Source organism: Heterodontus francisci, chromosome 26, assembly GCF_036365525.1.
Source record: "Heterodontus francisci isolate sHetFra1 chromosome 26, sHetFra1.hap1, whole genome shotgun sequence".
In the NCBI taxonomy this organism is placed as follows: Eukaryota; Metazoa; Chordata; class Chondrichthyes; order Heterodontiformes; family Heterodontidae; genus Heterodontus; species Heterodontus francisci.
Genome location: NC_090396.1, coordinates 15541971 through 15561427, shown reverse-complemented (window position 1 = coordinate 15561427; position 19457 = coordinate 15541971). Strand labels below are relative to the sequence as shown.

Here is a 19457-nt window from a genome sequence, read left to right as displayed (position 1 = left end):
ACCCGGCGAAAACCCACGCAGACACAGGGAGAACTTGCAAACTCCGCACAGGCAGTACCCAGAATTGAATCTGGGTCCCTGGAGCTGTGAGGCTGCTGTGCTAACCACTGCGCCACTATTCAATTAATAATCCTTAAAAGTATTTAGTTTTGCTGTAATCTCTCCTCTGAGCAGATCCTGCTTTTGTAGATAAACTGTGTAGGCAAGAAGGATAAAGGAAATGTCATCACAGTCATCGTGTTATCTGATGGAACCTCTTCTAAACAATAACAGGGCACATTCTTCCAAACAATCATCAGGAAATTTGTGCTTTAAAAAGTGCCAAATGATCATTGGTGGGGGGAATGTTCTTATTTGGAAGCTCAACATCTACTGCGTGGCTAGGCTCACAAGAGAGCAAATAAGAGAACATGGCCGCGAAAGCTGCCGAACTGTCATTAAAAACTCAACTGGCTCAGCAATGTCCTTCATAAACGGGAACCTGCCAACCCTACCTGGTTTCGCCAATACTTGGCACCACTCTGTGATTGACTCAATGCTCTCTTGATGCAGCGTAGCAAGTTTCTCTGTTATACAACCAATCGCTACTCAAGAAGTCCTATCACCACCTTCTCTCGACAATCAGGGTTGCTCCAAGAGCAAGTTAAAAGAAAAAGGATTTTTTTTTCACTATTAGATTAGATTAGAGATACAGCACTGAAACAGGCCCTTCGGCCCACCGAGTCTGTGCCGAACATCAACCACCCATTTATACTAATCCTACACTAATCCCATATTCCTACCAAACATCCCCACCTGTCCCTATATTTCCCTACCACCTACCTATACTAGTGACAATTTATAATGGCCAATTTACCTATCAACCTGCAAGTCTTTTGGCTTGTGGGAGGAAACCGGAGCACCCGGAGAAAACCCACGCAGACACAGGGAGAACTTGCAAACTCCACACAGGCAGTACCCGGAATCGAACCCAGGTCCCTGGAGCTGTGAGGCTGCGGTGCTAACCACTGCGCACTATGATACATATCTTCTCATTCAATGAACTATTCCCAATAAATTCAGCCTCTAGTCATTGATTATCAAGTAGTTATCTACTAGCATCAAATAGATCATGAATCAACATTCAAGGGATTGAAATTTCAGTCTGGACAAGGTGCAAGGGACTGAAAAATGGGCGCCATCAGACTGTAACTGAATCCAGACCCATTTTTAGGTTCCAGTTGGTGGGTGTGGGTGTGGAGGGTTGGCATGGACAGATTAAGGCGGTGTGTCAGGGTGTTATTGGGAAATTCCACCCTTTACGCCCATAACTCATGTCTTCTGAGGGCTGGCATGAGTCCTGCCGAAGACCAGATTCCTGCCAGGTCCAGAGGGATCAGTTATCTTGCTGTACCACAGTTCTCGCTCCCATTGGAGCATACAATTACTCGGAGCACCTTTTCTTTGATCTGGGACTGGCCTCTGGATACCCGTTGGGGTTCAACCATGTCCTGCTCCCCCTTCTTGCTGACAGTTCGGAGCGAGCACTGCTTACGCGCATTCCCCAAATACACTGATGACCCCCGCCCTAGGACTTGGAACAGGATCAGCATACATGGCTGCCAGCAGCTGGGTACCTCACTCCACTACTCGTCTGGTGGTGAAGGAGGCACCCCAGGATTTCAGCCCTCAATTAGAGGGAACTCTATTGTGGACATTCCAGTTACATTAAAGTGTCTTCCCTACCTTCTGTGCAAGGGTTTGGATCACACCGTTGATCTTCTTGTTGATTGAGCTGTTGACCAATTCAAGTTGGGTATGCAGTGTGTTTTGGATCTGGTCCACTGAAATCATTTTGGCCGTGTCTTCCTTCAGGCCTTGCCAGTCTAGGTCTTCGGGCAGCATGGAAATAACCTCTCGCAGCTGCTTCATGTTATTGAGAACCACACATAACTGTAGTGACCTCACTCTGTGCACGTCTGACTAGGGACAAAAGGATTAGATTAGATTAGATTAGAGATACAGCACTGAAACAGGCCCTTTGGCCCACCGAGTCTGTGCCGAACATCAACCACCCATTTATACTAATCCTACACTAATCCCATATTCCTACCAAACATCCCCACCTGTCCCTATATTTCCCTACCACCTACCTATACTAGTGGCAATTTATAATGGCCAATTTACCTATCAACCTGCAAGTCTTTTGGCTTGTGGGAGGAAACCGGAGCACCTGGAGAAAACCCACGCAGACACAGGGAGAACTTGCAAACTCCACACAGGCAGTACCCGGAATCGAACCCGGGTCCCTGGAGCTGTGAGGCTGCGGTGCTAACCACTGCGCCACTGTGCCGCCCTTTTAGAGATACAGCACTGAAACAGGCCCTTCAGCCCACCGAGTCTGTGCTGACCATCAACCACCCATCTATACTAATCCCATATTCCTACCACATCCCCACCTGTCACTATATTTCCCTACCACCTACCTATACAAGGGGCAATTTATATTGGCCAATTTACCTACCAACCTGCAAGTCTTGGCTTGTGGGAGGAAACCCACGCAGACACAGGGAGAACTTGCAAACTCCACACAGGCAGTACCCAGCATTGAACCCGGGTCGCTGGAGCTGTGAGGCTGCGGTGCTAACCACTGCGCCACTGTGAATACACGTCACTAGATAGTTTCTCGCCATTTCTTTAGCCTCCATTAACATTTTTTAAATTTAAATTGGGAAACTACAGTAATAGACCAAGACCTACCAAGATTGATAGGCGTAAAGATAAGACATAACATGTCGATTGATATCACCTGCCTCCCCACCACCCCTACTTCCAGTAAGAGCTGAGTGAGGCTGGGAACTCTGGAGCTGATTTTCCTCCATATCACACACCATCCTGGCTTGAGCATTTAATCAATGTTCCTTCCTCATCTAGGCCAATATCCTGGAATTCCCAATCTTAACACTACTGTGGGAGCATTATCACCACAAGGACTGCAGCAAGTCAAGGAGAAGGCCCACCACCACCTTCTCAGGGCAACCAGGGGATGAATAATAAATAAAAGCAAAATACTGCAGATGCTGGAAATTTGAAATGAAAACAGAAAGTGCTGGAAATACTCAGCAGGTCAGGCAGCATCTGTGGAGAGAAAAGCAGAGTTGATGTTTCAGGTCTGTCACCTTTCATCAGAACTGGCAAAGGTTAGAAAAGAATTAGATTTTGAGCAAGTGAAGGGGGGCGGGGGGTGTGGTTTGGTGGGAGAGAGAACAAAAGGGAGGGTGTGTGATAGGGCAGAGGGCAGGACAGATTGAATAACAAAGCTGTCCTGGGACAAAGGCAAAGCGTGTGTTAATGCTTGTGATGAAAGATAAAGCATTAGTCCAGAGAGAGCATTAATGGCAGAGTAATGAGCAGCTCTGTCCATATGAAAAACAGGCACGTTAAAAATAAAATTAATTAATTAAAAAAATATAAAAAAGGCCAGTTATGCTCTGAAATTATTGAACTCAATGTTCAGTCTGCAAGGCTGTGGAGTGCCTAATCGAAAGATCAGGTGCTGCTCCTTGAGCTTGCATTGATGTTCACTGGAACACTGCAGCAGGCCAAGGACAGAAATGTGGGCATGAGAGCAGGGAGGTTGTGTTGAAATGGCAAGCAACTGGAAGCTTAGGGTCATGCTTTCAGACTGAGATGAGGTATTCCACAAAGTGGTCACCCAATCTGCATTTCATCTCCCCATTGTAGAGGGGACTGCATTGTGAGCAGTGAATACAGTATACTAAATTGAAGGAAGTATAAGTAGATCACTGCTTCAGCTGGAAGGAGTGTTTGGGGCCTTGGATGGTGAGGAGAGAGGAGGTAAAAGGGCAGGTATTAGACCTCCTGCGATTGAATGGAAAGATGCCATGGGAAGTGGACAAGGTGTCGGGGGTAATGGAGGAGCGGACCATGGTGTTTCGGGGGGAATGATCCCTATAGAATGCTGACAGGGGATGGGAAAGGAAGATGTGTTTGGTGGTGGCATCCCGCTGGAGGTGGCAGAAATGGCAGAGGGTGATCCTTTGGATGTAGAGGCTGGTGGGGTGGAAAGTGAGGACAAGGGGAACCCTGTTGCGGTTCTGGAAGGGAGGGGAAGCAGTGAGGGCAGAAGTGCGGAAAATGGGCCGGACACGGTTGAGGACCCTGTCAACCACAGTGGGGAGCAATCCTCAGTTGAGGAAAAAGGAAAACATGTCAGAAGTGCTGTTGTGGAAGGTTGCATCATCAGAACAGATGCGTCAGAGTTGGAGAAACTGGGAGAATGGGATGGAGTCCTTACAGGAAACAGGGTGTGAAGAAGTGGAGTCGAGGTAGCCGTGGGAGTTGGTGGGCTTATAATGAATCATAAATGTCCGCCTTGCCAGCAACGCCCACATCTGAGAATAAATATTCTTTTCAATGACTTGTGCGTCCAATTCTCTCCATCACCAACTACCTGGGCTGGGCTTCCTGTTGTTCATGTGAATTCTTAATAAAATGCAGATTAGTGTCTACTACTTTCAGTATGAGGCCGTAAGGAGATGAATATGATATAGAAATTAGTTTAATCAGGGGTGAATCCAGATGAGTTACAGTCAGCACTCACATCACTTGAGTTTACTCGATAGTCCTTGACCGACAGCTCTTCCGCCCTCTCTCCAATTAGTCGACAGTACAGTAATGCAATCTTGCACATGTCCTTTAACAGAAAAAGTCCATGAGGGTTGGCAACTTTAAAGACACACATATGATCAAACCAAACAGGCAGAGCTTCAAAGCTTTTAGTGTGACGGCTACACGGACTCACTGATCTGATTACCCCTACAAACTGGTGAGTTTTCACATTCTGTCACTGATACTCTGTGGGGTTTGAAGAGTGGCACTTGATTACCAATATGCTGGAGCAGATATTCAATAGGAATTGATAGCACAGCAGAGAGGGTGTAATTGGATTAATTCTCATCAATGTTCTACATGAACCACAGGCATATGTTTATTTTACCATCAGTAACTTTTGATTTAATTTTTTTCTTGGGTTTGTTCAAATCTTGTGGCTTTAAAATCCATTGGGGTCAGTGGGGGAGGGATTGCATTTTGGTGTAAGGACCGAGATGTAATCCCCAACCTGACCCCGCTACTGACCCCAGGCTATCTTACTATAAATAGCAATGATAGCACCAACGCCATTGGAGGTGCATCTGCCGCATCTCCCTATCAAGGAAACTATATATTGTGGTGGTAATGCCTAGATCTGTGTTGGTGATTACCAAATGCCCCCTGAAAAAAGAAAGTTGTAGCTCCCTCATTCCTCTTTGTAAGGGAGTTAATAATACAAAATAAATTGAACCTTTTAAATCTTCAGGGAGCCCAAACCTGGACCTCCATACAGCCCGATTCCCCAATTGAGGTGCTCGCAGGTGTAGTGCAGTCAGGGGTGCACCAAGTTCCTTTGAATTCCAATCCCCTGCCCAACGCCTCCCATTATGATGATGACCTTGTTTGGGTTGGGACAGCCTCTGCCTCCAGAAGATCTTTCAGAAACTGGAGTGCGAGAACAGGACCCGGCACATTCAGATGCCACTCTAGTTTGCAGCCATTCCAGCAGACAATCACTCAGGGAGTACACGAGAACTGCTGTGGATTTTTATCTCTTTTACACCACAGCTATTTGTGATGGTAATATGATGTATACTCGTATATCTGACCGCTGTTGCACTCACAGGTATGGTACAGTATATGCTGTATGATGCACACACAGTGTACAGCAGTGGTACATTACTTAAACCAAGCTCCAAGTCCTGATTTTGTGGGGTCAGGAATATCTTGGCTGTGCTCACTTGTGATATGGGTGCGCTCACCCCAGTAGTAGGGTGGAGCGGTCTGGCCCTGCCAAATTCTGCAGGATGGAAAAGCAAGAGAAATTTACAGAATTGGCCTAAAATAACAACTTGCTTACCATTCTATACTATTTAACTGTCTTCCCACCTCATTTAGTCGCCTCTTGTAACTCCGACACCAGGTTTCCTGGGCACCGGTTAGATCTGGGATGCTGCATGCCTGCTCAGTGGGGAAATTGCATGGTGGAGCACACCATGCCCACAACCAGCGAGGCTCCGGATTATTGGAAGGGAATTGCAGAAGCTACTAACTGCTATAAAAATGGGGATTAATCGGAGTCAAGGTCTAATAGCCTCAAATAGAAGACAGTACCAAAATTAAGACCTTTCGAATGAGAAGAGGGAGTAACAACCTTATAATGGAAAACCCAACAATGAGAATAGCTTGTGTATAATGACCTTTATCGGCCAGTTCAGAAGACTTAGACTCACCTCAGTCAGCTTGACCATGATGACAAAAGCTTCCTCAGGATCTGGCCAACTCAGCTCTGTCCAAGTCTGCTTGATCTTGGTGAAGCACGTTGCAATATCCACAGCAGAGGTGCTGTGTTTAGTCTTCTCCCCCATAGATTCCAGCTGTAGAAACAGTACTTGGAGAGTTAACATACAAATATTGTTAAGAATGTAAAGGTTAATGTCACTGTAATACACCTCAGAGCAAGCCTGCATAGTGTGCAATATATGTCTGGAAATTTAGTACACAATTTTCGCAAACTGATGGCTGAAACAAACAACTGGACACCGAGAAACTGCGTAACATCACAGGGAGTGTCTGAGAATCTGTGCACACACAAGACCCCATTCGAATCATAGAACTGTAACAGCACAGAAGGAGGCCATTCAGCCCACTGTGTCCATGCCGGCTCTCTGCAAGAGCAATTCTGCTAGTCCCACTCACCTGCCTTTTCCCCGTAGCCCTGTAAATCTTTTCACTTCAGGTGCTTATCCAATTCCCTTTAGCCACGATTGAATTGGCCTCCACCACGCTCTCAAGTAGTGCATTCCAGATCCTAACCACTCGCTACATAAAAATATTTTTCCTCATGTCGCTGTTGCTTCTTTTGCCAATCACCTCAAATCAGTGTCCTCTGGTTCTCAACCCTTCTGCCAATGGGAACAGTTTCTCCCTGTCTAGACTCATGATTTTGAACACTTCTATCAAATCTCCTCTCAACCGTCTCTTTTGCAAGGAGAACAGCCACAGCTTCTCCAATCTATCCACGTAACCGATGTCCCTCATCCCTGGAACCATTCTCATAAATCTATTCTGCACCCTCTCTAAAGCCTTCACATCCTTCCTAAAGTGTGGTGCTCAGAATTAGACACAATACTCCAGCTAAGGCTGAACCAGTGTTTTATACAGGTTCATCTAACTTTCTTGCTTTTGCGCTCTGTGCGTCTATTTATAAAGCCCAGGATCCCATATGCTTTATTAACCACTTTCTCAACCTGCCCTGCCACCTTCAACAATTTGTGCACATATACCCCCAGGTCTCTGTTTCTGCACCCTTTTAGAATTGTACCCTTATTTTATATTGCCTCTCCTCATTATTCCTTCAATAATGTATCACAACACTTTTTTGCATCAAATTTCATCTGCCACATGACTGGTCCATTCCCCCAGCCTGTCTCTGTCCTCTTGAAGTCTATCATTATCCCATTATCCTCCTCACAGTTCACAATACTTCCAAATTTTGTGTCATCTGCAAATTTTGAAATTGAGCCCTGTGCACCCAAGTCTAGGTCATGAAGATATATCAAGAAAATCAGTGGCCCTAGTACCATTCTCTGAGGACCCCTTCCCCCCCCCCCCCCCCCACCATATACCTTCCTCCAGTCACCCCAACTCTGTTTCCTGTCAGTCAGGCAACTTCGTATCCATGCTGCCTCTTTCCCTCTTATTCCACGGGCTTTAACTTTGCTGGCAAACCTATTATGTGGCATTTATCAAATACCTTTTGGAAGTCCATGTACACCACATCAACTGCATTACACTCATCAACCATCTCTGTTACCTCATCAAAAAACTCAAGCAAGTTAGTTGAACATGATTCACCTTTAACAAATCCATGCTGGCTTTCCCTAATTAATCCGTGCGGACCAAGTGACTGTTAATTTTATCCTGGATTAATGTCTCTAAAAGCTTTTCCACCACCAAGGTTAAACTGACAACTATAGTTGCTGGGTTTATCCCTACACTCTTTTGAACAAGGGTGTAACATTTTCAATTCCCCAGTCCTCTGGCACCATCACCTTATCTAAGGAGGATCGGAAGATTATGAACTGTATCTCCACAATTTCTATCCTTACATCCTTCAGTATCCTCAGATGCATCCCATCCAGTCATGGTGACTTATCAACTATCAGTACAAGGCCAGCCTTTCTAATACCTCTAATAATTTTTAGCCCATCCAGTGTCTCAACTATCTCACTATGACTTTGGCAGCATCCGCTTCCTTGGTAAAAACAGATTCAAAGTATTCATTTATTACCTCAGCCATGTCCTCTGCCTCCATGCGTAAATCCCCTTTTTTGTCCCTAATCAGCTCCACCTGTCCTCTTAATACCCTTTTACTATTTATATGCCTACATAAGACTTTTGGATTCCTCTTTATGTTAGCTGCCAGTCTCTTCTCATACTCTTGCTTTGCCTCTCTTATTTCCCTTTTTACTTCCCCTCTGAACTTTCTATATTTAGCCTGGTTCTCACGTGTATTATCAGCCTGACATCTGTCATACATTCCCTTTCTCTGCTTCACCTTACTCTCTATCTCTTTCGTCACCCAGGGAGCTTTGGCTTTGGTTGCCCTACCTTTCCCCCTCATGGGAATGTATCTTGACTGTACCCAAACCATCTCCTCTTTAAAGGCAACCCATTGTTCCATTACAGTTTTGACTGCCAATCTTTGATTCCAATTTACCTGGGCCAGATCTATTCTCACCCCATTGAAATTGGCCCTCCTCCAATTTAATATTTTCACTTTAGATTGCTCCTTGTCCTTTTCCTTGGCTAACCTAAACCTTATGACACTGTTCACTAAAGGTTTCCCAACTGACACCTGATCCACTTGACTCACCTCATTCTCCAGAGCCAAATTTAGTAATGCCTCCTTCTTCGTTGGACCAGAAACATATTGATCAAGAAAATTCTCCTGAACACGCTTCAGAAACTCTCCCCCTTCTGCCCTTTATACGATTACTATCCCAGTCTATATTAGGATAATTGAAGTCTCCCATTATCTCTATAGCCTTTGCACCTCTCTAATTTCCCTGCAAATTTGCTCCTCTATATCTTTTCTACTAGTTGATGGCCAAAAGAATACACGCAGTAGTTGTTCTTAATGTTTGCAGGCCACCAATTGAAGATCTCGCAAAAGAAAGTTAAACATGAAAAGTTAGCCCATTGGTAGGTTTCTGCCTATTAAAATAATTGATTGAAATATTGTCAGTGGTGCATTCATGACTTTCCAATATATTGCTCCCGTTTCTGCTGACAGCACTCTTACTAAGGTAAGCGTGATGAAGAAAATAAAACAGTGGGAGTGTTCCAGAAATCTTCAATGTAATACGGAGCTTATATCCTGCCAGTGCTGGAAATCTGTAGCCTTGTTTTAGCAGGCTGCAAAGAGGAGGTGGACCTGGACCAAACCTCAATTCAAAGGCTCTTTTGTACATACATGAGGGACAAGAGAATAGAGGGATGGCATACATGAGATAGATGGGAGCAGAGGAATATGGGGATAAGGGTAGAAGAGATAACTGGAGTGGGAGAAGGCTCATGTGCAGTATAAATACTGGCTCAGGCCAGTTGGGCCAAATGGCCTCTTTCTGTGCTATAGCTTCTATGTATATAATCCCATGGAGACTTCCCATACCCATCTCGCACAAAGACCTTACAGCCAGCCAGCAAACATAGCAGACCTCCTTCCCATTTACCTTGGAGTCAAACCCAATTCTCAAAGTTGAAAGCCCACTAACTCACCTAATCCCCAATGGTATATTAAACTGTCACCATGTTCTTTGTTATTTTCCTGAAGTAAACAACACTGAGTGATGCTAGCTAGATGGTCCCGACAGGCACGTACGCAAATACAAAAGCAATAACTAAATTATTTATTCCGGGGTTGTAATACCTGGTCTTTCTTCACAGCCCGCTGAACCATCTCCACTGAATTGTTGTACACTATCTGTAACCATTTGGGTAAAGGTTCACTGAACCATTTGTGGAAGTCGTTCAATGGAAGAGGACTGTCACTGCAAAACACAGGAAATCAACCTTTAAAATGATGTTTATACACAGTGTGCTGAAGCATAGAAACAGCAGATTTGGTCACTACTTGGGAGGTTTCATAGATTTTGGATGGAATGGTGAATGGACAGTTTCACAGTTGTAGAGATGACAGTAACAGTCCAGGGACTATTGTCCGTGTTGCTAACACTGCTTCAGAGTAGCTAAGTATTTTTACTATTTAATCTTGGGATGTAGGCATTGCTGGCAATTTATTTGTTGCATTAATTGCCTATTTCTAGTGGCCCTGAATACAACTGAATGGCTTGCTAGGCCCCTTCCAAGGCTAGCTAAGAGTCAAACACATTGGTATGGACAGGTAAAGACAGCAGGTTTACTTCCCTAAAGAGATTTTAAGACAATCTGACAACTTCATACAAAAATCAAAATGCTGTGGATGCTGGAAGTCTGAAATCAAAACAGAAAAAGCTGTAAATACTCAGCAGGTCTGGCAGCATCTGTGGTGAGAGAAACAGAGTTAACGTTTCAGGTTCATAACCTTTTGTCAGAACTGTAAAATGTTAGAGATGTAACAGGTTTTAAGCAAGTCCAGAGGCAGGGAGAGGGGGATGGGGAGAACAGAAGGGAAGGTCTGTGATAGGGTGTAAGGCAGGAGAGATTATTTATCAAAAGAGATAATGGTGCAAGAGAAAAAGGGGTAAATGGGTGGGTGGGTGGCTAGCAGAATCACCAACAGCTGCCATCCGAAAGAATGGGTCCGGTTTATGATCTGAAATTGTTGAACCGAATGTTGAGTCTGGAAAGCTGTAAAGTGCCTCATCGAAAGATGAGGTGCTGTTCCTCAAGCTTATATTGAACTTTATTAGAACAGTATGAGAATGTTGCCAGGGCTTGAAAGTTGCAGCTATGAGGAAAGATGGGATCAGCTAGTGTTGTTTTCTTTAGAACAGAGGAGGCTGACGGGTGACTTAATAGAGGTGTACAAAATTATGAGGGGCCTAGATAGAATAGACAGGAAGGACCTGTTCCCCTAGTGGAGGGGTCAACGACCAGGAGGCACAGATTTAAGGTGATTGGTAGAAGGTTTAGAGGGGACATGAGGAAAAGCTTTTTCATCCAGAGGGTGGTGGGTGTCAGGAATTTGCTGCCCGGATCGGTGGTGGAGGCAGAAACCCTCAACTCATTTAAAAGGTACCTGGACATGCACTTGAAGTGCTGTAACCTGCATGGAAATTGACCAGGTGCTGAAAGGTGGGATTAGACTGGGCGGCTAGCTTTTCAGCCGGCATGGACACGATGGGCTGTATGGCCTCCTTCTGTGCCGTAACTTTTCTATGGCTTCTATGGTTCTAGGTGGCTGAGGATAGAGTGGGAGTGGGGTGGAATTAAAATGACTGGGACTGGAAGCTTGGGGGGTCACACTTGCAGACTGAATGGAGTGTTCTGCAAAGCAGTCACCCAATCTGTGTTTGATCTCCCCTGTGTAGAGGAGACCACATTGTGAGTAGTGAATACAGTATACTAAACTGAAAGTACAAGTAAATCGCTGTTTCACCTGGTAGAATTGTTTTGGGTCTTGGACGGTGAGGAGAGAGGAGGTAAAAGGACAGGTGTTGCCTCTCCTGCGCTTGCATGGAAAGGTGCTGTGCTAAGGGGGACGGGGTGTTGGGGATGATTGAGGAGTGGACCAGGATGTTGCGGAGGGAATGGTCCCTTCAGAATGCTGAAAGAGAAGGGGAGGGGAAAATGTGTTTGCTGGCGGTGGTGGAAATGGCGGAGGATGATCCGTTTAACATGGAGGCTGCTGGGGTGGAAGGTGAGGACAAGGAGAACCCTATCATGGATCTGGGACAGAGGGGAAGGGGTGAGAGTAGAAATGGTGAAATGAGATGAGCACGGTTGAAGGCCCCGTCAACCATGGTGGAGGGGACTCCTCAGCTGAGGAAAAAGGGAGACATATTGGAAACTCTGGTATGGAAGGTGAAATCGTCAGAACAAATGTGACAGAGAAACTGGGAGAGTTTCTGCCACCTCCAACATGATTCCACCATCAAACACATCTTCCCCTCACCTCCCTTTTCAGCATTCTGAAGAGAACATTCCCTTCACAAAACTCTGGCCTGCTCCTCAATCACATCCAACAGCCCCTTCCACCCCAGAGCATCTTCCCATTCAAGCACAGGAGATGCAACACCTGCTCTCTTACCTCCTCCCCCTCCTACTGTTGAGGGCCCCAAACACTCCTTCCAGGTGAACAGTGAATTACTCGTACTTCTTTCAATTTAGTATACTATAGTCACTGCTCATAATGTGATCTCCTCTATATTGGGGAGACCAAATGCAGAGTGGGTGACCGCTTTGTGGGTTGCAAGCGTGACTGCAAGCTTCCAGACGCTTGTCATTTTAATTCTCCACTTCACTCCCACTCTGACCCCCCTGTCCTTGGCCTCCTACATTGCTCCAAGTTTGAGGAACAGAATCTCATCTTTCCATTAGGCATTTTACAGCTTTCTAGACTCAACACTGAATTCAACAACTTCAGATCATAAGCTCTGATCCCATTTATTTTCCACACAGCAGCTGTTGGTAAAGATTCTGCTGCCTCTATTTACACCTCCTCTAGAACTATCTTTGGTTCTTCTTCTTGCCCCATTACCATCTCATTTTTGCCTTGCACCATCATCCCTTTCATCACTTATCCTCTCCTGCCTTCCACCCTATCACCGAACTTCCTTTTTGTCCTCCCCACCATCCTTTCTCTGCCTTGTACTTGATAACTTCATGGTGCTTTCACTGATCCCAGCAGATTATTTCCAGATTTTAAAATGCCATGGTGGGATCCCATTCTCTGGATGATCAGTCTAGACCTCTCAATTACTTGTCCAGTAACAAAATCATTACACCATTGGGAGGACATGTACAATGGCGATACGTGTACAAGAATGTATTTGAGCACAGTACCAGTATTAGCAGCACTTTGTGTAAGTACAGTATAGATGTCAGATATACACTGTAAGCGAATGCAAGTTGATGAACTATTTCACTGTATGATATGTGTGTCAGATGTACATTGATGTATATGTGTTGGAAGTATACTGCCTGAGATCTTACTGAGCTCCCAACGTTGGGCTCTGTGGGGGGGGGGTGGTGGCTGGAAGATTATTCTGCCACCACGGAGCCCGAGACTGGGAGTGCTGGGTCCGATCTTCCAGGCGGTGGTGAGGCTCCGTGGCGGACACCTCCTCCCAGCCCCGTCACTGCCGCTGGATGACAGGACCCGGCTTCACATATTTAAATGAATTGAATGAATACATTTGCATAAAATTCACTGCTATCTCACCTTCTTCCCAGGATCTTCCAAGCAGTGGCCGACACTCACGTGCCTTCACTTTCCCGTCCAGGGAAAGCAGGCACCACCGAGAAGGGGGAACTTCGGATTATTAGTGTGGGGGAATGGGTTCTGATCATCAACAATAACGTAGGGGAGGGTGGGAAGGGGTGACCTCTGCACTTTGATCAGTTTGTAGCTGGGAGATCAAGTGTTGCAGGTAAGTGTTTTTGGGGAGGGGAGGGGAAGAGGGTAAATGTTGCATTTCATTGTTATTGGGGGGTGGAAGGGGTGATAACCTTTTCAGCAGTACATTGGGGGGTGGATAGGAGTTTAAAAATGTAAATGAGCCGGCAGGGTTGGCTGCCCTTTAAAAATGGCACCAGCGCCTGTGCACAGGCAGCTGACGACGTTGCCGGTGTCACAGAGCCCGCCCCCTTTACGTGATTGGTGGTGGGCGGCCCAACTGGCACATTATCCTGGGCCGCCGCAAGGTGGATCTCAGCGGCATGGCAACACGCAGCCCATACGTGTGGGCTGCCATATTTTCCACCCGCGCTGCACCCAGCAGCGGGAGAACAAAATCCAGCCAACTGTGAGAGTACATGTGTATGTCAGTGCACTGCAAATAAGTATTTGTTGCTAATATCCTCATTATGGTTAGAGATGTAATGGAAGTACATTGCATGAGTGTACATGTGAATTGGTACACTACCTGAGTAGATAGATCTGGATTGCTGGTACATTGCATGTGTATATGTGAATTGCTCGTATACTCTGAGTAGACACGTGTCAGAAGTGCACTGCTGTACTTACTCTGGTAATAAATAAATCCGTTGATGCTGTAGGTATTTGAGCTTCTGGTACAGCTGGAATAGACCCTCAACAGTTGCCTTGGATTTGCCACCTCCAATACTTACCACTTGTTCCTGAAGAGCCTCAGCAACCTGGAGATAAACAGATGATATTAAAGACCCATTAAGGCGAGGCACAGCTTTATTTATTGTGCCAATTCTTCCCTTTTATCTTCTCTTCTCCTGAATTATTGACCCTTATTGAGGGACAGTTGTATGAACACATGTAGCTTCCGAAACCTCCTCCAAGTGGCCATTGTTCACTAGTGAGCCTTTGTGAAATGTCAGCAAGATATTTAACCATAGGTCATAAGAGACACGCCCATTCCTAACTCCATTCAAAATCCATAGAAGCAGAGTTCAACAGATAATGATCAAGAGAAAGCAGCCTGGCTGATTTTGTTTCTTCTCCCAGCCTGCGAAGCCGAAGTCAGTCGTAGCAACTTCACTGTTGTTTCATTTGAGACCAGTCAACTAAGGATAGACCTGAACTAAAACATGAATCCTTTGGTCTGTATGGTTTAGTGCAACACCAAGCAGTGGTTTTTGTCCGAGGAACATGAGAAGGCCATTCAGCCCCTCATTGCATCATTCAATTAGATCATGACTGATCAAAATCTCAACCCTATTCATCTGCCTTTGTCCTGTAACCTTCAACATTCTTACCTAACAAAAAGCTATCAGTTTTAAAATTTTCAACTGACACTCCGCTTCAACAGGAGTCCCCTATGGTCATCCCCCTCTGAAACAAATATACTGCTTGGGATACTGTTGGGTGAGGATGGCCTCCCAGGGGAAAGCAGCAACAGCCAAGTTCGTGGCACCACGGATGGCTCTGCTGCACAGCAGGGGAGGAAAAGGAGTGGAAGAGCTACAGTGATAGGGGATTCTATCGTAAGGAGTACAGATAGGCGTTTCTGTGGCCGCAAATGTGACTCGAGGATGGTATGTTGCCTCCCTGTTGCTAGGGTCAACGATTTCACAGAGCAGCTGCAGGACATTCTGAAGGGGGAGGGTGAACAGTCAGAGGTCGTGGTACACATTGGTACCAACGACATAGGTAAAAAGAGGGATGAGGTCCTAAAACAAGAATTTTGGGAGTTAGGTAGCAGATTAAAAAGTAGGACCTCAAAAGTTGTAATCTCTGGATTACTTCCGGTGCCACGTGCTAGTGAGTATAGGAATAGGAGGATAGAGCAGATGAATGTATGGCTGAAGAGACGGTGCAGGAGGGAGGGCTTTAGTTTCCTGGATCACTGGGTCTGTTTCTGGCAAAGGTGGGACCTGTACAAGTTGGACGGGTTGCACCTGAACCAGAATGGGACTAACATCCTGGCTGGGAGGTTTGCTAGTGCTTTTGGGGGGGGGGGGGGTGGGGGGGGGTGTTTAAACTAATTTGGCAGGGATACAGAGTGGAAGTGCACTAGGGGGTGATGCTCAGTCAAATATAGAAGAGAAACTGAGTCAGACTGGAAGGCAGAGCAAACATAGACCTGTTAAGGCACAAGTGAAAAATGCAAGGCTGGATTGCATCTATTTTAATGCAAGGAGTCTTACTAGTAAGGCAGATGAACTGAGGGCATTGATTAGCACATGGGATTATGATATTGTTGCTATCACAGAGACATGGTTGAAGGAGGGGCAGGACTGGCAGCTCAATATTCCAGGGTATAGAATCTTCAGGCATGACAGGGGAGGAGATAAAAGAGGAGGTGGAATTGCACTGTTGATCAAGGAGTCAATTATTGCAGTAAGGAGGGATGATATCTTAGAAGGTTCTTCAAATGAGGCCATATGGGTAGAACTTAAAAACAAAAAGGGGGCAATCACTTGGCTGGGAGTATACTACAGGCCTCCAAACAGTCAGGGACAGACAGAGGAGCAGATATGTAGGCAAATCTCAGAGAGGTGTAAAAATAATAGGGTAACAATAGTAGGGGATTTCACCTTCCTCAATATCAACTGGGATAGTCTTAGTGTGAAAGGCTTAAAGGGGGCGGAATTCTTAAAATGCATACAGGAGAACTTTTTGAGCCAGTATGTAGAAAGTCCTACAAGAGAAGGGGCGGTACTGGACCTAATCCTAGGGAATGAAGCTGGAAAAGTGGTAGAAGTGTCAGTGGGGGAGCATTTTGGGGATAGTGACCATAACTCTAAGATTTAAGGTAGTTATGGAAAAGGACAAAGATGGACTGGAAATAAAGGTACTGATTTGGGGGAAGGCCGATTTCAATATGATAAAATAGGATCTGGCCAAAGTGGACTGGCAGCTGCTACTTGTAGGAACGTCTACATCAGACCAATGGGAGTCATTCAAAGAGGAAATAGTGAGGGTTCAGTGCCAACATGTACCAGTTAAGGTGAAGGGTAGGACCAACAAGTCCAGGGAACCCTGGATGTCAAGGGATATAGAGGATTGGATCAGGAAAAAAAAAGGATGCTTATGGCAGATTCGGAGTTCTGAAAACAGCGGAGGCATTAGAAGAATATAGAAAGTGTAGGGGGGGGGGTACTAAAAAAAGTAATTAGGAGAGCGAAGCGGGGGCATGAAAAAACATTGGCGGGCAAGATAAAGGAAAATCCTAAGGTGTTTTATAAGTATGTTAAGGGCAAGAGGATAACCAGGGAAAGAGTGGGGCCGGGCCCATTAGGGACCAAAGGGGCAATGTGTGTGTGGAGCTGGAGGACATAGGTGAGGTTTTAAATGATTACTTTTCATCTGTGTTCACTATGTAGAAGGACGATGTAGGTGTAGAGATCAGGGAGGGGGATTGTGATATACTTGAACATATTAGCATTGAAAGGGAGGAGGTATTAGCAGTTTTAATGGGCTTAAAAGTGGATAAATCCCCAGGCCCAGATGAGATGTATCCCAGGCTGTTATGTGAGGCAAGGGAGGAGATAGCAGGGGCTCTGATACAAATTTTCAAATCCTCTCTGGCCACAGGAGAGGTACCAGAGGACCGGAGGACAGTGAATGTGGTGCCATTATTCAAGAAGGGTAGCAGGGATAAATCAGGTAATTACAGGCCAGTGAGTCTAACATCAGTGGTTGGGAAAATATTGGAAAAATTCTGAGGAACAGGATTAATCTCCACTTGGAGAGGCAGGGATTAATCAGGGATAGTCAGCATGGCTTTGTTAGGGGGAGATCGTGTCTAACTAACTTGATTGAATTTTTCGAGGAGGTGACTAAATGTGTAGATAAGGGTAAAGCAGTTGATATTGTCTACATGGACTTCAGCAAGGCTTTTGATAAGGTTCCGCATGGGAGGTTGATTAAGAAGGTAAGAACCCATGGGATCCAGGGCAATTTGACAAAGTGGATCCAAAATTGGCTTAGTGGCAGGAGACAGAGGTGATGGTCGAGGGTTGTTTTTGCGAGTGGAAGCCTGTGACCAGTGGTGTACCGCAGGGATCGGTGCTGGGACCTTTGCTGTTTGTAGTGTACATTAACAATTTAGATGTGACTATAGGAGGTATGATAAGTAAGTTCGCAGATGACATGAAAATTGGTGGTGTTGTAAATAGTGAGGAGGAAAGCCTTAGATTACCGGATGATATAGATGGGCTGATAAGATGGGCAGAGCAGTGGCAAATGGAATTTAATCCTGAGAAGTGTAAGGTGATGCATTTTGGAAGGACTAACAAGGTAAGGGAATATACAATGGATGGTAGGACCCTAGGAAGTACAGAGGGTCAGAGGGACCTTCGTGTACTTGTCCATAGATCACTGAAGGCAGCAGCACAGGTAGATAAGGTGGTTAGGAAGGCATTTGGGATACTTGCCTTTATTAGCTGAGGCATAGAATATAAGAGCAGGGAGGTTTTGTTGGAGCTGTATAAAATGCTAGTTAGGCCACAGCTGGAGTACTGTGTACAGTTCTGGGCACCACACTATAGGAAGGATATGATTGCACTGGAGAGGGTGCAGAGGAGATTCACCAGGATGTTTCCTGGGCTGGAGACTGAAAAGGCTATTGTTGTTTTCCTTAGAGCAGAGAAGGGGACATGATTGAGGTATACAAAATTATGAGGAGCATTGAGATAGGTTAGATAGGAAGAAACTTTTTCCCTTAACGGAGGGGTCAATAACCATGGGGCATAGATTTAAGGTAAGGGGCAGGTGGTTTAGAGGGGATTTGAGGAAAAATGTTTTCACCCAGAGGGTGGTTGGAATCTGGAACGCACTGCTTGAAGAGGTGGTAGAGCAGGAACCCTCACGACATTTAAGAAGTATTTAGATGAGGACTTGAAATGCCATGGCATACAAGGTTACAGGCCAAGTGCTGGAAAATAGGATTAGAATAGTTGGGTGCTTGATGGTTGGCACAGACACATGGGCCGAAGGGCCTGTTTCTGTGTTGTTTAACTCTCTGACTGACTCTATAACAGCTTTTTGGGGGAGAGAGTTCCAGATTTCCACTACCCTTTGTGTGAAGAAGTGGTGCCTAACATCACCCCTGAATGGTCGAGCTCTAATTTTATTATGCCCCCTTGTTCTGGACTCCCCATCACAGGATATAGTTTCTCTCTATCTACCTTATCAACACCTTCAAACACCTTTATTAGATCACCACTTAATCTTCTACAGTCAAGGGAGTACAAACCTAGTCTATGCAGCAGGTCTTCATAATTTAACCCTTTTAGCTCAAGGATTATGGTGCATTGCAAATCCATGGACCATGATCCTTGGTGGAATTCCATGGTGGGAAGCCAATTATCTGCCCGCCATCGGAGACACGTCCCATTAAGGGACAAGCTCCTGCCTCCAGAACTGCTGGCCAATCGGAGGATTGGCAGCTCAGCAGTATCAGTTGCACCACTGGGAGCAGTGGCCACTGCCGGTACTGCAACAGGCCCTGCAGTGTGAAGATGGAGGACACCCCAGAATGCAGGTAACTGGGGTCAGGGTCGCCGGAGCCAGTCAGGCAGTCCCTGTTGAGGGGTGTATAGTGTGGGTGGGGGTGATTGCCATGGGGATGGCTATCGCTGCTGGGGGGGCCCTCCATGGGCCATGGATTTCCCCCAGAGAGCAGCAACCCTCAAGCCTGCTAGATCTCACCTAGTGGTGTCTCCATGTGGCGGCGGGCACCTCCAATGTTGGTGAAATTGGAGCGAAGCCAGGCCAA

The 19457-nt window shown here is 45.7% G+C and overlaps 1 protein-coding gene across 2 annotated transcripts in view; it reads right to left on the bottom strand.

Moving 5' to 3' along the window:
* Window positions 1–19457, bottom strand: part of unc13d (unc-13 homolog D (C. elegans)) — a 308929-nt gene that overhangs the window by 22114 nt on the left and 267358 nt on the right. For both annotated transcript variants that reach the window (XM_068057836.1, XM_068057837.1), the window contains exons 19-23: window positions 14288–14418; window positions 10028–10148; window positions 6327–6470; window positions 4604–4696; window positions 1726–1962 (exon numbers count right to left, since the gene is read on the bottom strand). In XM_068057836.1, coding sequence (XP_067913937.1) covers window positions 1726–1962; window positions 4604–4696; window positions 6327–6470; window positions 10028–10148; window positions 14288–14418 — 726 coding nt within the window. The remainder of the gene's footprint in view (window positions 1–1725; window positions 1963–4603; window positions 4697–6326; window positions 6471–10027; window positions 10149–14287; window positions 14419–19457) is intronic.